General features: G+C 36.5%; 1 protein-coding gene across 5 annotated transcripts in view; it reads left to right on the top strand.

Annotated features, from left to right (window-relative positions):
• ZNF277 (zinc finger protein 277) overlaps positions 1-14,287 on the top strand; it is a 117,070-nt gene that overhangs the window by 82,667 nt on the left and 20,116 nt on the right. For all 5 annotated transcript variants that reach the window (XM_022582954.2, XM_022582943.2, XM_022582974.2 and 2 more), the window contains 3 exons: positions 6,815-6,906; positions 11,201-11,311; positions 13,323-13,455. In XM_022582954.2, the coding sequence (XP_022438662.1) occupies positions 6,815-6,906; positions 11,201-11,311; positions 13,323-13,455 (336 nt within the window). The remainder of the gene's footprint in view (positions 1-6,814; positions 6,907-11,200; positions 11,312-13,322; positions 13,456-14,287) is intronic.

The following is a 14,287-nucleotide window of genomic DNA, read 5'->3' as shown; positions in this document are numbered from 1 at the left end:
TATGTTTAAAGAATAAAACAATAACATTCTACTTCAATATACTTAGTTTCCTTAATTGTTGGATTTAATAATTATCATTCTAGTTCATTTCCTTATCTTGACTTGCATCTCCTGTTTCTCTCAAAAAGTCATCTTAGAAACATGAATTGATAATTATGCTTTTTTTTTTTTTTTTTGATAATTATGCTTTTAAGATATATACTTATTAAAAGTATATATACTGTATTAAAATGAAAGCGTTTAAGTGAAAAAAAGTAAAAACTTGTTCTCCAAATTCCTATCCCATAGCAATCTAAAATTCTGTATGTAACTCTTTATATTTCTAAAAATGATCAGTTGTGAGTTTTTTAAAAAAAGCAGCTACTTTAGAACTTTTAAATTAATAACCAATAATAAATTCCATTTTTTAGGATAGTTTACATATACAGTAGGCTATTATCTTTGTTTAAATAAATATCAACTTACTATTGCTGTGGAAAGCTCTCCATTTTATAGTCTATATGAAGTGCCAGTCCTATATGAGTAAGAGATAATCAATTGTTTTATAAACTCGTCTCCTTTGAGAATTTCATTTTGATTTTCAGGAGAGCATTCACATTTGTAGTGTGTATGTTGTTGTACTGGGGGTGTAAACGTAGTTATCATGTATTATTAAGACTCTACTGTAATAAATTGTGTACATGTGACATAAAGAAGCTCCATGTTCTCTTAGTAGAGATGGTTGGGACATAGTTTTCTTGAAGACCAAGCAATATAGATGTCTATGGAACACTACATACTGTGGTGGCAAAAGAAGATACTTCTAGCACAGAAGTGGTCAGGGTCAGTCCACTTTATGATTTGTAGAATGTTTCAGAAGCAATTTAGAGATCACCAGAACCAAAGTCCTAGAGAAGTGGCACGCTTAAGGCCACATTTAGAGCTAGTTAGTCACAAAACCAGGACAAGAATACACATGTCCTGAGTCCCCATCAGTTGTTGTTCCCACTCACCACAGAGATGTAGTGTTTGAACTGAGCTCTGAAGGATTAGGGAAGAGAACTCCAGTTGGCAAAGATGGATGAAAAAAAGAGAGAACAGTTACTCCAGACCATTGAGTGGCCTGAGGAATCACAATAAGTAATTGAGAACTGCTATTGAGAAGAGTAATACACAGATTATAGCAGATGTTCTTGTTTTTCCCTGTAACAGAGTTTATATGGAGAAGCAATGCAAGAGAAGGCTTTTAAAAACCTAGAGTAGAATCAGGTACAAAGCAATGTGAATGCCATTCTAAAGATTGTGGATTTTATTCAGTAGAAAACAGGGAGCTATTTCATGTTACTTTAAGTACCAGTTCTAATTGTTTCACTTTCAGATATAGTCATTACATATTTATATACTAGGGTTTTTTTTTTAAGGTCCATTTACAATCAGATTTTGACTTCCATCTCTCTGGACATGCTTTGGATAAACATACTTTTTAAATGTGTGTGTACAGGGAAAGTCTTTCCTATAAATCTGTCCATCTGGTATCTGGTAACCTCAGTAGATCCAAATAGCACAGAGGACAGAAATCAGAGAAAAAGCATCCCTATGAGGTAAAAATAACTTCCACAAAGCCCATCCAAATACTGGGAGCTACTCTTTCTCAGATACCAAACAAATTTGACTTAATTTTATCCATAGAATTTGATTATCTATTTTTCTTTAGCTGGATTTTAGGAATTCCTATAATCTTGTTCTAGTTTAAGGAGAAAAACAGGAGGTCTATGCAGAGGATAGCAAATGAAAAGGAGGTGTAGATGGCAGAGCCAGTTGGTGGGTACAGAAGTACACTCACTGACAGTGATGACCATAAAAGAGTGAGAAGGAAGGCCAACCAGAAGAGCACAACAGTTTAGAGTCATTTGTAGGGACAAAGAGATCCTGAAAGTAAATTGATACGTTATAGCACAATATAGTAGTAATTGTTCATAGCAAGGACCCTACATCATACAGAAAAGGTTAAATCATATCTCAAGTTTTGAAAGTAGGGAAAACATGAGAGGTGTCTTGGAAACCATTTTGTGTAAAACTATTAACCCTTTAAATACCAAATTAAAATTTCTATGATCAAGAAAATCGACTTAGCCAGTATACCCCTTTTTATAATTGTCAGAAATAAGTCATGATCACATTTGTATATATTTTCTCTCCTGTTATTTTACCATGTTCTAAAGCCTCAAATGCTGAGAAGTAATCCGTCTAAGACTGATCTAAATGAAGTTTTTGCGTGGATATTTTGTAAGAAAGATTTTTATGTTGCCCTACCTTTCCAGATATCTATCCCCTGGATTCTGAACTTGTTTGTTCACTAAATAGAAAGGTTATTGTTATATGCTACGTGTCTAGATATGCTACAGTGGGTACGTTATGAGAAAAAAAAAGCAAATGTGGTATCCAGATATGGCACCAAGTAGCTTTGTAGCTTTAAACAGGTCACCCTAACATCTCTTTATAGGGAGTTAGTCCATAGTTTCATGAGGTCCCTTTCAGTTCTCAAATTCTAAAATGCCGGTACTGAGCAGCATTGGTCAGAAGGAAATCTTACTGGAGAGGTTAGATGTGGTTAGTAGAAATAGAATATGTTAATGGGGAGACAGGAAAATAGCCAAGAAGGAATAGGTAGAGTATTCATGTTATTGCAACGACAAGAGTCAAATATGGCAAGAATACAAGTTGGAGCTGAACAGTTGCAGCAGAGAATCCAAAGCTGAACTACCTGGTGGCCATGTACATTTTTCCCAATTATAGAACTCTTTCTTACATTGATGTTATTAAAATGAGAAAAGTCTTATGCACATGAAATAAACAGAAAGCAGAGGTGAAACAACAAATGGTTTAAGTAGCTCCCCTTGGCAGAAGGTCTGGGAAAGAGTTTAAAAAGAGCTTGTGCAGTGAACAGAAGGCAGATCGTGAAAGAATGAACTTAGATAAAAATGAAAGGAGTTGTATGGAACCTGCCAGATTAGGGACGACACAGGTACTCTAGAGCCCTTGTCTCTCTTACTGTGGTTGTAGGTAGTGCAGATAAACCAGCAGAGAATTCACAGTGCCACCTCATCACTATGTGAGACAAGCTCCAGAATGCGAACAAAAGAACAGCGTGGTTTTAGTTACTTGCCATTAAAAAGTGGCTTCTTGGGGACTTCCCTGGTGGCGCGGTGGTTAGAAATCCGCCTGCCAATGCAGGAGACACAGGTTCGAGCCCTGGTCCGGGAAGATCCCACATGCCATGGAGCAACTAAGCCCATGAGCCACAACTACTGAACCTGCGCTCTATTCCAGAAATGCCACTACTGAAGGCTTCACGCCTAGAGCCTGTGCTCCGTAACAAGAGAAGCCACCGCAATGAGAAGCCCACGCACCACAACGAAGAGTAGCCCCTGCTCGCTGCAACTAGAGAAAGCCCGCACACAGCCAAAAATAAATTAATTTTTTTTTAAAAAAGTGGCTTCTTGCTTTAGTGCCCTGTCTACTCCATGCTCCTTCTAATTCACCAAAATGTAAATTAGGCTCTCCTAAGAAGAATCAATTTATACACAACTTCAGGTGTCTACACTCAGGTTGTGCAATACAGGGTCAACTGATAAAACTTAAATTTGGCCAAAGAAAACTGTAGATGGCTCAGTATCACTCTGGTTTAGACTCACAAATCTGTTATATTTGTGCTGAGTCAAAACCAAGGAAATATTAAGTTGAATAAGATTTTTCTTTAGCCAACTTTGGGTTATATCATCACCAGCCTGAGAAATATGAGATGATGATTTTTAATAAGCATTAACGGGTCTTGTAGGCTGAAAACAGGAGCAGACAGAGAAAGTATTGCTCAGCCTTACTGTGGGATGTTTATAGTGATCTTTATCAAGAGCTTTATCTATTGGGTTTTTGGTTTTGCTGCTACCAAAGTTGTAAATATAGAGCTCTGAACCGTGTTTTCTCTTTTTTAGTCGAACTATACGTTTGTAAAAGTTCGGTTTTCCTTTAATTTGACTTTTACTGTCACTTTCAGTTTTTATGTAAGATTCACTTAAACTTAAAAAGCAATAATTCCCTGGTGGCGCAGTGGTTGAGAGTCCGCCTGCCGATGCCGGGGACATGGGCTCATGCCCCGGTCCGGGAAGATCCCACATGCCGCGGAGCGGCTAGGCCTGTGAGCCATGGCCGCTGAGCCTGCGCATCCGGAGCCTGTGCTCCACAACGGGAGAGGCCACAACAGTGAGAGAGGCCCGCGTACTGCAAAAAAAGAAAAAGCAATAATTAAAATTGTCTGATACATCCACCTTACTCCCTTTATTTCTTTTGCTTTTATCTATCCACTTGCTGCCAGCATAAAGCCCTAAACTTCATGAAGTAAACAGTGTTCTTTTATATTTGCTGTGTGCCTGAAGTGTTGAGCAAGGTGTCTGCATTCTGTATGTCAAAGCTCCAACATATTCCAGTGCTGTAATTTCCAGAATCTTCACAGACCCTGGCAACTCCTTTGTAAAGCCTCACAGAGTTCTGCCCTATACATGTACAGCTCAGTATTTGGACCAAGGTAAAAAGAATCCCAGTCCAGGTTTCTTGAGCCCCTCCTCTGCAGCTCTCTTCTTTCTAGTACCTTGTCCCACAAATTCCCCTTGCTTTTGTATCCTGAATGCCAGTCTTCTTTTTCTTCTACACCAAGTGAGGTAGATACATAACCTTCATTTGGGTTTAACTTCCCTATGTTGCAATTTGGAAAACACTACCCAACAGAAAACTGGCAATGTATTATTTTTTTACTCATCAGTCACAGCCATGTGCTATTGTCCATTTTCTTTTTGTGTGGTGGAGGGGGGCGCTGTGTTGGGTCTTCGTTGCTACGCGTGGGCTTTCTCTAGTTGCGGTGAGTGGGGTCTACTCTTCGTCGTGTGTGGGCTTCTCACTGGTGGCTTCTCTTGTTGCGGAGCACAGACTCTAGGCACACAGGCTTCAGTAGTTGTGGCACGTAGGCTCGGTAGTTGTCACTCGCGGGTTCTAGAGCGCAGGCTCAGTAGTTGTGGCGCACGGGCTTAGCTGCTCCACGGCATGTGGGATCTTCCTGGACCAGGGCTCGAACCTTTATCCCCTGCACTGACAGGCGGATTCTTAACCACTGAGCCACCAGTGAAGTCCCTATTATACATTTTCTGAAAAAAGGTAAGATATATGAAGCAGTTGGTTTTACAGTAGTTTACAAGGGGAGAAGTGTTATATCCATTATTTCATCATGGCTGAAACCAGAAGTTGATTGAATTGATTTTTATCCTGGCAGCTTCTTAATTTTTTTCTTCAGTGGATTAATATTTCTAAATGTTTGGTGATACATTTCCAGAAATGCCACATGGAATTTGTTAAGCTTCTAGATTATACAAGCTCATTTTTTATGCTGTCCTACAGATATGTACAGAATCAGCAATAAACTTTATGAAGTTCGTGCTTTGAGCTTCATGTTATAAGAATAGCTGGAGAGTCGTATGCAGGTGTAAAATAAGAACAGCATAAAGACTTTCTTTTAATTTCAAAGAGTTTTCATATCCATTTAGAAGATAAAAGCAAGCAAAAGAGATGATGGTAAAGCAAGTTACCAGTTATTGGGGAATTGACATCAGGTGAGCTCATTAGTTACCAGGGAAACCAGTAGAGAGGCACACCCCTCAGCGCCCCTTTGATGAGAACAATCACTAGCTGGGGCCTGGGGCAAGTACACAGGAAGGTCAGTCATGTGCGTAGGGTATAGGTGAAGCAGGCACTGGTTGGTCAGGGGATGTACAGAGAGCAAGAGAACAGCCATCTTGAGTGGCTTGACCATATACATGCACAATTTGAATTCTGTACATAAATTTCTGATCTAATCCTATAAACAATGCTATGAGGTAATATTTTCATTTTCATCTTAAAATTGAGAAAATTGAGTATTAAAGATGTTAAATAAAATATTGAGTACAGGTGAGAGCCAGATTCAAATCTAGTTCTATTTGATGTTTCAGAGTCTGAGCTCTTAACTATTGTATTGTAGTCCAGAAATGACTACATGGCAGAAATGGGAATCAAGTTGGACCTTAAAGAACAGTTAATATTTATAAGAGGGAAAAAGCAAAGAGAAATAAAATTACCTCATGGAAAAACAATGTGTAGAAGAACCACCATGATTAGAATAGGGTGTTACCAATGTATATTTTAAATTATTTGAGTTGGAGAGTAACTGGGTAATTGTACATGAAAATAATTTTAAGAAGTTTTTCTAGCAACAAAAGAGAGGATGGATATGATAGAAAAAAAGGATTGAAATAAGGCAGACCCTCTAAGAGACTTACTTATAGTAATCTCATAATGACTGATTAAAGACTGGATTCAGGGTGATGGCATTGGGAATGGTGGAGAGAAGTAATATGAAAGACAGTCCAAGTGAAAAATTGATCAGAACTTGATTACAAACTAAACTGAGAATTACAGAAAGGAGCACATTTTTGCTTTTGGAAGAGAGTGAGGTTGGGAGATGATTAATAAAGACAGGAGGAAGGACAGAGTAGTGAAGGATGGTGAGACCCTATTGACTTCAAGTTTCCTGCATAGCTATCCTAATGGTATGTTGTCTGGCATTTAACAGTATAGACTTGGAGTTTAGGTACAAGGACAGGAATGGAGAAATTCAAAATATCATCAGTGTTCGCATACTTCCTTTTATGCTTCTACCCCAATTTCCTCCCATCCAGACTATGACATTTTTCATTAGCTAACTATGGATTTATTAAAGATAATATCATATATCTGTGTTTCTATTTTACAGAAAGAAATTCTGGAACAACAGCAACAAGAGCGAAATGATAACAATTTTCAAGGCAGTTGTATGTTTTGCAATGAGGAATTCCTCGGAAACAGGTAGCAATTATATATGTCTTTAAATTTTACTGTTTTTCATCTGAAGACTTACCAAAACATCCACAATGGCTATATAGACTAAGTTCTATGGATTGGCTCAGAACCCTTTCATATATCCACAGTAATTTTTTTTTAATCCACCAGACATCAAAGATGGAATGTAGTTGCTCTAAGCAGAGTAGGGGGATAAATTTTTTAGATGCCAGAAATAGAATTGTGTTTAATGTTATAGGGCTTTTTAAATTGTCTGACAGGCAAGACCACGTGCAGCAAACTACAACAGACGTGCCCTTCTGTATTAACCTGTTAATGCTAAACCTTTGGCTGGGACTTCCCTCAGTCCAGTGGTTAAGGCTCTGTGCTTCTACTGCAGGAGCCACAGGTTTGATCCCTGGCTGGGGATCTAAGATCCCAAATGCTGAGCCAAGTGGACAAAAAAAAAATCCTTTAGCAGTTTTTGGTGTTTCACTTTTGAACATTAAAAATGATAAAGATCTAAGGGGGAAAAAATGGAGAATTGGTAATTTTGTCACCAACCCCAACTGGCCCAAAACCAACTGCTGTACTGTAATTCAGTTCTAATGCTAACCACCCAGAGTTAGCATCAGACTCTACAGGTTTAAGGGCATCATCCCCAACAAGCCTGCCCGCACTTCAGACACCAGCCACAAGTTTAGGGGTTCCCCGGGACACCTGCACTTTTGACCAACTGGCTACGAATTCATGGCTACCCACCAATAATTTGCATAGGTTCATTAATTCACTAGAATGGCTCACAAAACTCAGGAAAGTGTTTATCATAAAGGGTACAGATGAGGAACAGTTAAATGAAGAGACACATAGAGCAGGGTCTGGATGGGTCTTGAACACAGAGCTTCTATGCCTTCTCCTCAAAGAATCAGGATATATCATCTTCCTGGCACATCAGTGTATTTACCAACCAAGAATCTTCACTGAGTTTTGGTATCCAGAATTTTTACATGCTTCATTATGTAAGCATGATTGATTTAATTATTGAACTTAATCTCCGGCCCCTCTCTCCTTTCTGGAGGTCAGGGTGGCTCTAAGTCCCAACACTTTGATCACATTGTTAGTCTTTCTGGTAACCAATCCCCATCCTGAAGCTTTCTAGAGGCCTACCACAAGTCACTTTATTAGCAAAGGTAATCTGATCATAGAGAAATTCCAAGGATTTTTGAAGCTCAGTGCCTGGAACCAGGGACAAAGATCAGACAAATTTCTTTTTATGCAACAGTAATATTTACAAATGTACATTCACTTAAATATAAGTCATGAAGTTGTAACCTCTAGGAAATGGGAATAGTTTCAGTGACAGCATACAATGGACAATCAGAAAAATATCATTCTCCCACCCACTTGAATGAAAGCAGTCTTTAGTTTCTAAAAAAAAAAGAAAAGCCTAGCACAAACTGACATCGTTGCCTGAAAAACATTGAAGAGGAGAGGGTAGCTATTTGTTTGAATTTAGAAAAGGGTTTGGATGAAGCATCAATGTTGAAAACACCAGTGATGAAGATTTGATTCTCATATAGAATCAGTTAGCATGGAGAAAAATCTGTGCCAAGGTCACTAATTATGCTCTAACCCTGTCAGTTTCAAAGGGCTTTATGAGGATGGCAGTGAGGACTACCTCACTATCAAAAAGTTTACCAAGCATTGCTACTTCTTTTTAGCATGTTGTTTCTGATTTTATGTTAAAACTATTATTAACCTAGTGAGGAGACGTGTGATTATTATTAGGAATCTCTAGTATTAAAAAGCTATAAATATTTTTATATTTATATAAAGTTTATTTTATAAAACTATTTTATATTTATATAAAGCTTAAGTTTTTATGATAAATGTAGGGACTGATGTGATTTGAAGTATGTGTCCATGTGATATGAAATTCTGATAATATTGGTATTTCAACTTACTGAATATTGGTTCTCCTATAATTCCTAATATAATCCTCCTTTTCTACCTGTATCTGTATTCTCTGTTGACTGGGGTGACATGGGAATTAAGTGAACTCCTCAGTAGTTTTGATTGACTATGTCATTGTTCTCTAATAAATGAAATTTTTAAGAAATTAACCAATGACAAAGATAAGCAGCATCTCATTTTTATAAAATGTCCCCTTCTGCAGTTCTTGTTTATGAAAAGGTCAGTTTATAATAAAAGATTAAAGATATAACCTGATTCCAGCTATGTACTTTATTAGCAGTACTTTGGGATTATATTTGTGTCCTCCCAGCCTAGGGACATAAAAAGAATAGAAAGACAAAGGACATGGGTTAATGATAAAGATAGAAGAATAAGTACTTTCTTGCTATCCTACATCTATCTCCCCTCTCCTATACACTTTTGACTCTGGAATGTATGAAGCTATTTCTTTCAATCTTAATCTAAAATGTGTCTCCTGTAAACAGCATATAGTTGGATCATGTTTTTTAATCCATTCTGCTAATCTCTGCTTTTTGGTTGGAGTGTCTAATTTATGTTTAATGTAATTACTGATGAGATGGGATTACTTAGACCATTTTGCTGTTTGTTTTATGTTTTAAGTTTCTTTTTTTTATTTCTCCCCTCCATTACTGCCTTCTTTTTTGTTAAATAGATATTTTCTAGTGTACCATTTTTATTCCTTTGTTTCTTTTACTATATTTTTTGAGTTATTTTCTTAGTGGCCCATTCACTATCCACTACAATTCACTGGAGATTACAATTAACATTTTATTTATTTTTTTATAAATTTATTTATTTTTGGCTGCACTGGGCCTTCGTTGCTGCGCATGGGCTTTCTCTAGTTGCAGCGAGCGGGGGCTACTCTTCATTGTGGTATGCAGGCCTCTTATTGCGGTGGCCTCTTGTTGTGGAGCACGGGCTCTAGGCATGCAGCCTCAGTAGCTGTGGCACAAGGGCTCAGTAGTTGTGGCTCGCAAGCTCTAGAACGCAGGCTCAGCAGTTGTGGCTCACGGGCCTAGCTGCTCCATGGCATGTGGGATTCTCCCAGACCAGGGCCCAAACCCATGTCCCCTGCATTGGCAGGCGGACTCCCAACCACTGTGCCACCAGGGAAGCCCCTAACATTTTAACTTAAAACAATTGAGTTCAGATTAATACCAACGTAATTTCAACAGTATACAAAAACTTTGCTCCAACGTAGCTAGCTCTTTCCCCACTCCTTTGTGCTATTGTTTTCATACAAACTACATCTTTATACATTATAAGCTCATTAACATGTCTTTAAAATCGTTACTTCATGCAGTTATCTTTACATCAGATATGGGAAGAAAAGATTTGTAAACAATAATTCATTTAATACTGCCTTTTATATTTGACTGTGTAATTACTTTTACTGGAGCTTTATGTATGTTTGAGTTACTATCTAGCATCCTTTCTTTATGTATGTTTGAGTTACTATCTAGCATCCTTTCATTTTAGCCCAAAGGACTTCTTTTAGTTTCTTGTTGGGCAGGTCTGTTAGCAGTGAAGTTTCTCAGGTTTTGTTATCTGGGACCTGTCTTGATTTCATCTTCATATTTTTTCTTGGTATGGGCCTCTCTGATTTATTATACTTGAAGTTTACTGGGCTTCTTCTGTTTGGATTAATGTTTTCCATCAAATTTGGGAAGTTTTTGGCCTTTATTTCTTCAAATATTCTTTCTTCCCCTATCTTTCTTTGCCTTTGGGGAATCCTATTATACAGATATTGGTAGATGGGATGGTGTCTGAGGCTCAAATTTATTTTTCTTCATTCTTTTTTCTTCTGTTCCACAGACTAGAAAATCTAAATTTATCTTCAAGTTCATTGGTTCTTTGTTCTGCCAGTTCAGTTTTTCTTTTGAGACCTTCTAGTGAATTTTTCATTTCAGTTACTGTACATTTCATCTCCAGATTTGTATGTTTTTTTTAATTTCTGTTTTTTTATTAGTATCCTCTTTTTTATAAGATATTATTCTCATACCTTTTTTTGATTCTTTAGACATGGTTTTCCTTAATTCTTTACACATATTCTTATTGTCTGATTTAAAGTCTTTGTCTGACAAGTCCAACATTTGGGCTTCCTCAGCAACAGTTTCTGTTGACTTTCTTTTCATATGATAGTGTTTATATGCATACTTTTTTTATAACATGTCACTCTTTCATAGCCCAAATGTGTGTTTCAGTGTTTATTAACCTTTGCTTACACTTCTAATTAGTGTTGTTATCATTATACAAACACTACTCATGACCTGATTTGTTCCTAGATAAGTTGTAAATAATGCAAATTGCTCAAATTTCTTCCTAGATCTGTTCTTTTGAACCATATGGCCAGAGAACACACTTTCAACATTGGGTTGCCAGACAACATTGTGAACTGCAATGAATTTCTGTGTACATTACAGAAAAAGCTTGACAAGTAAGTACTTGTTTATGAAACACGACCTGAAGCTGTCTCAATCTTGGATTCTGTTTTGAATTTTTAAAAATTAATAGTCAGAAGTAACTCAAGAAATGGAATTTTCTCATTTCTCGTGTTGGAGGAGTTCACATTTTGTGTGACAATCCTTATTTTTTGTAGATCATATTGCCTTTTAGTAGTTTTAAAATGTAAATGTCATATATACCAAACAATGTATATGCCATTATAAGGTATGTTATTATATAGGGTATGAAAAATATACTTAACCAGCCTAAGAAAGAGAATGTTATTATTTCCTTTGAATCTCGCTGTGTGCCCTTCCTCAGTAGTGTCTCCCCCAGAAACCACTATTCTTCATTTCGGATTCATAATTTCTTTACTTTTCTCTATAATTTTTCTACACATTTAGTAAAGTAAATATATTATCACATTGCTAGATGTTATTCAGTTTTATGTGAAACATAACATACTGATTGCATTCTTTTACCTTTTAGTATTTATTCACATTTATATATCATAACACTCCACTTTTCTCAAGGTCATATTCTGGCAACCGTGAGTATCTAGAGTTTAGCTTGTAGAAATAGGGAAGGAAATTCTCTACATCACCAAAATGGCTTTCAAAAATCTATCCCCTTTTCTTTCTAGGAAAGGGCCCAAGATTTTACTCTCAAAACCTAGTTTTATTCATTTAATATAATACTAATGAATGTGGTATCTCAGACCACAACATTTGGAGCAATAACATTGAGAAAGAAATACCCATTATAAAAAGTTCTGAATTCAAATTCCGGTATCAACAGTACATTAAAACAAGTCTCTTTACTCTTTTATTGAATGACCATTCATTTATAAAATAATACCAGGTGTGCTTTCTAGCAAGATTAGCAGTAATGATATCCCTAATCAACTTATTGCCCATAAATTGTTTACTATAAAAGAATATAGTTACTTCTGTGGCATAAGAAATAATTGGAAGGGTGTTTAGTAAAGATGAAAAAGAATTCAGAATAGAAACAACAACTGATTTCAGTCATTTTGTTGTCGAACCCAAGTTCATGTGCCCAACACACAGTGCGGCCAAACAAACCAAAACATCAGAGTTTTGGTTTTTGAATAAGTTTTCATGTATACTTATTCTGTGTTACTCCAGAAAGTAGAACTCTAATGGCTGTTGGGTAATCCAGGCAGTATCAACTGTCAAGCTTAGTATGAGGAAGACATTTTGTTAGTAATCTGTTCAAAACTGGTCATTACTGCCTCATTAGGTAATGAATTCCCAGTCAGTGGAAATATTCTAGCAGAAGATACATGTGAATGATAAGATAGTAAAAATAGCACTTACTGTATGCTATGAATGTGCTAGGTACTTTATTCATATATATATCAATAAATTAAACATGTATACATACATTTATATTTTGTGTGAATTGTTATCATGATTATGAATTTATGTGCACATATATGTATACATTATCGTAAAAATTCTCTAAAATGTATGTTTTATCATCAGGTTAGCAGAAAATGAGTGGTATCAGAGGGGTCAAGTAACTTGACCACGTCCCACAGCTGGTGCTAGGAATCAGACCTGCAAATTAGGTCACAAGATATACCAAACCATGGACTAATTGTTATACTCAATGGAGGCAACCAAAGCTAGTTATCATATATTTATTTGAAGAACATACCTACATTTTCATTTTTAGAATAGGTAATTTGATTAGTAAAGCACCAAAATCATTTTTGGATAATTGCTATCTATATCACAGTTTTAACTAAATAGCCAAGTTGGCCAAGTTAGCCAACTACAAAATAAACCACAGCATGCATCCTCTAAAGCCAAATGAATAAAATGAGAGGGATTCCAGAAGGATATCATATGCCATTTGAAGATTCTGTGAGTCCTAAAATGAATAAATTATAAGACCCAATAATAATAATAATAAAGGGCTATGCAACAACTATTTGAGAGACTTATTTAATCTCAGCATTTGTGTCTTTCTTGTAGCTTGCAGTGCTTGTACTGTGAAAAGACCTTCAGGGACAAAAATACACTTAAAGATCACATGAGGAAAAAACAGCATCGTAGGATCAATCCTAAGAACAGAGAATATGACCGATTTTATGTCATCAATTATTTGGTAAGGCTTTCTTTTCTCTTCATAACTTACAATTTGATTGCATATCTACAAACATCAAAATGTAATTGAGGGATTCTTCCAAGCAATGATTATCTTTAAAATGGTTAGTTTACAAAGCGTAAGTTGATTTGATTTGTCTTTGATTTGCCAGATGTTTATATAGTAAAAAGGTCATGTCTCTACAACTCATAGTGATCTTGATAAAATAAATAAATAAATAACCATAAATACCTGGATAGCCATGCATTGCCCCCCATTGATTGTCCATTACCATGAGTACAGGGACTTCTGTACTCTACTCAGAAAACGTTGTTGACTTCTGGATGTGCTAGATGCTATGCTAGATAAATGTTTACAGACAGTCTCTTCACTCGTTCCTTTTTCCCCCATTAAAATACCTTCCCATTTCCCATCAAATAAATAAATAAATAATAAAAATTTGTCTTTGTCATTCTCTTGGGCCAGCTTATTTTTAATGGAAATTTTAGAGAAACCAAGTAATTTCACTCAGCAAGAGGACTTTCATTTTTTGGACTAATAGGATGGACTAATGGGGATACCATGTCAAACATTTTAAATACTTTCAAAGCTCTCCTAGGCCAGAAACCTCAGTACCATTTGCTGGCCTCTATAGATTACAGTCCCTTTCATTTAAGAAGACGTATTCAGTTGGAGACAAATGTCCATCTCTACAGGGGCATTTGGAAATTTGAGAAGGGAATTTTGATTGACACAATGACTGGAGAGTGCCCCCAGTCTGCTGATTTTTTTAGGTATACATAACAAAGGACGGAAACTGTTGCAGGAAGGGACACCCCTTCCAGGGCCAAGA

The sequence above is a fragment of the Delphinapterus leucas genome, chromosome 9, assembly GCF_059928025.1.
Source record: "Delphinapterus leucas isolate spDelLeu-1000000601 "Yukka" chromosome 9, BTC_Dleu_Yukka2, whole genome shotgun sequence".
In the NCBI taxonomy this organism is placed as follows: domain Eukaryota; kingdom Metazoa; phylum Chordata; class Mammalia; order Artiodactyla; family Monodontidae; genus Delphinapterus; species Delphinapterus leucas.
The sequence above is the reverse complement of the archived record's forward strand: the minus strand, read 5'-3'. Positions and strand labels throughout refer to the sequence as shown.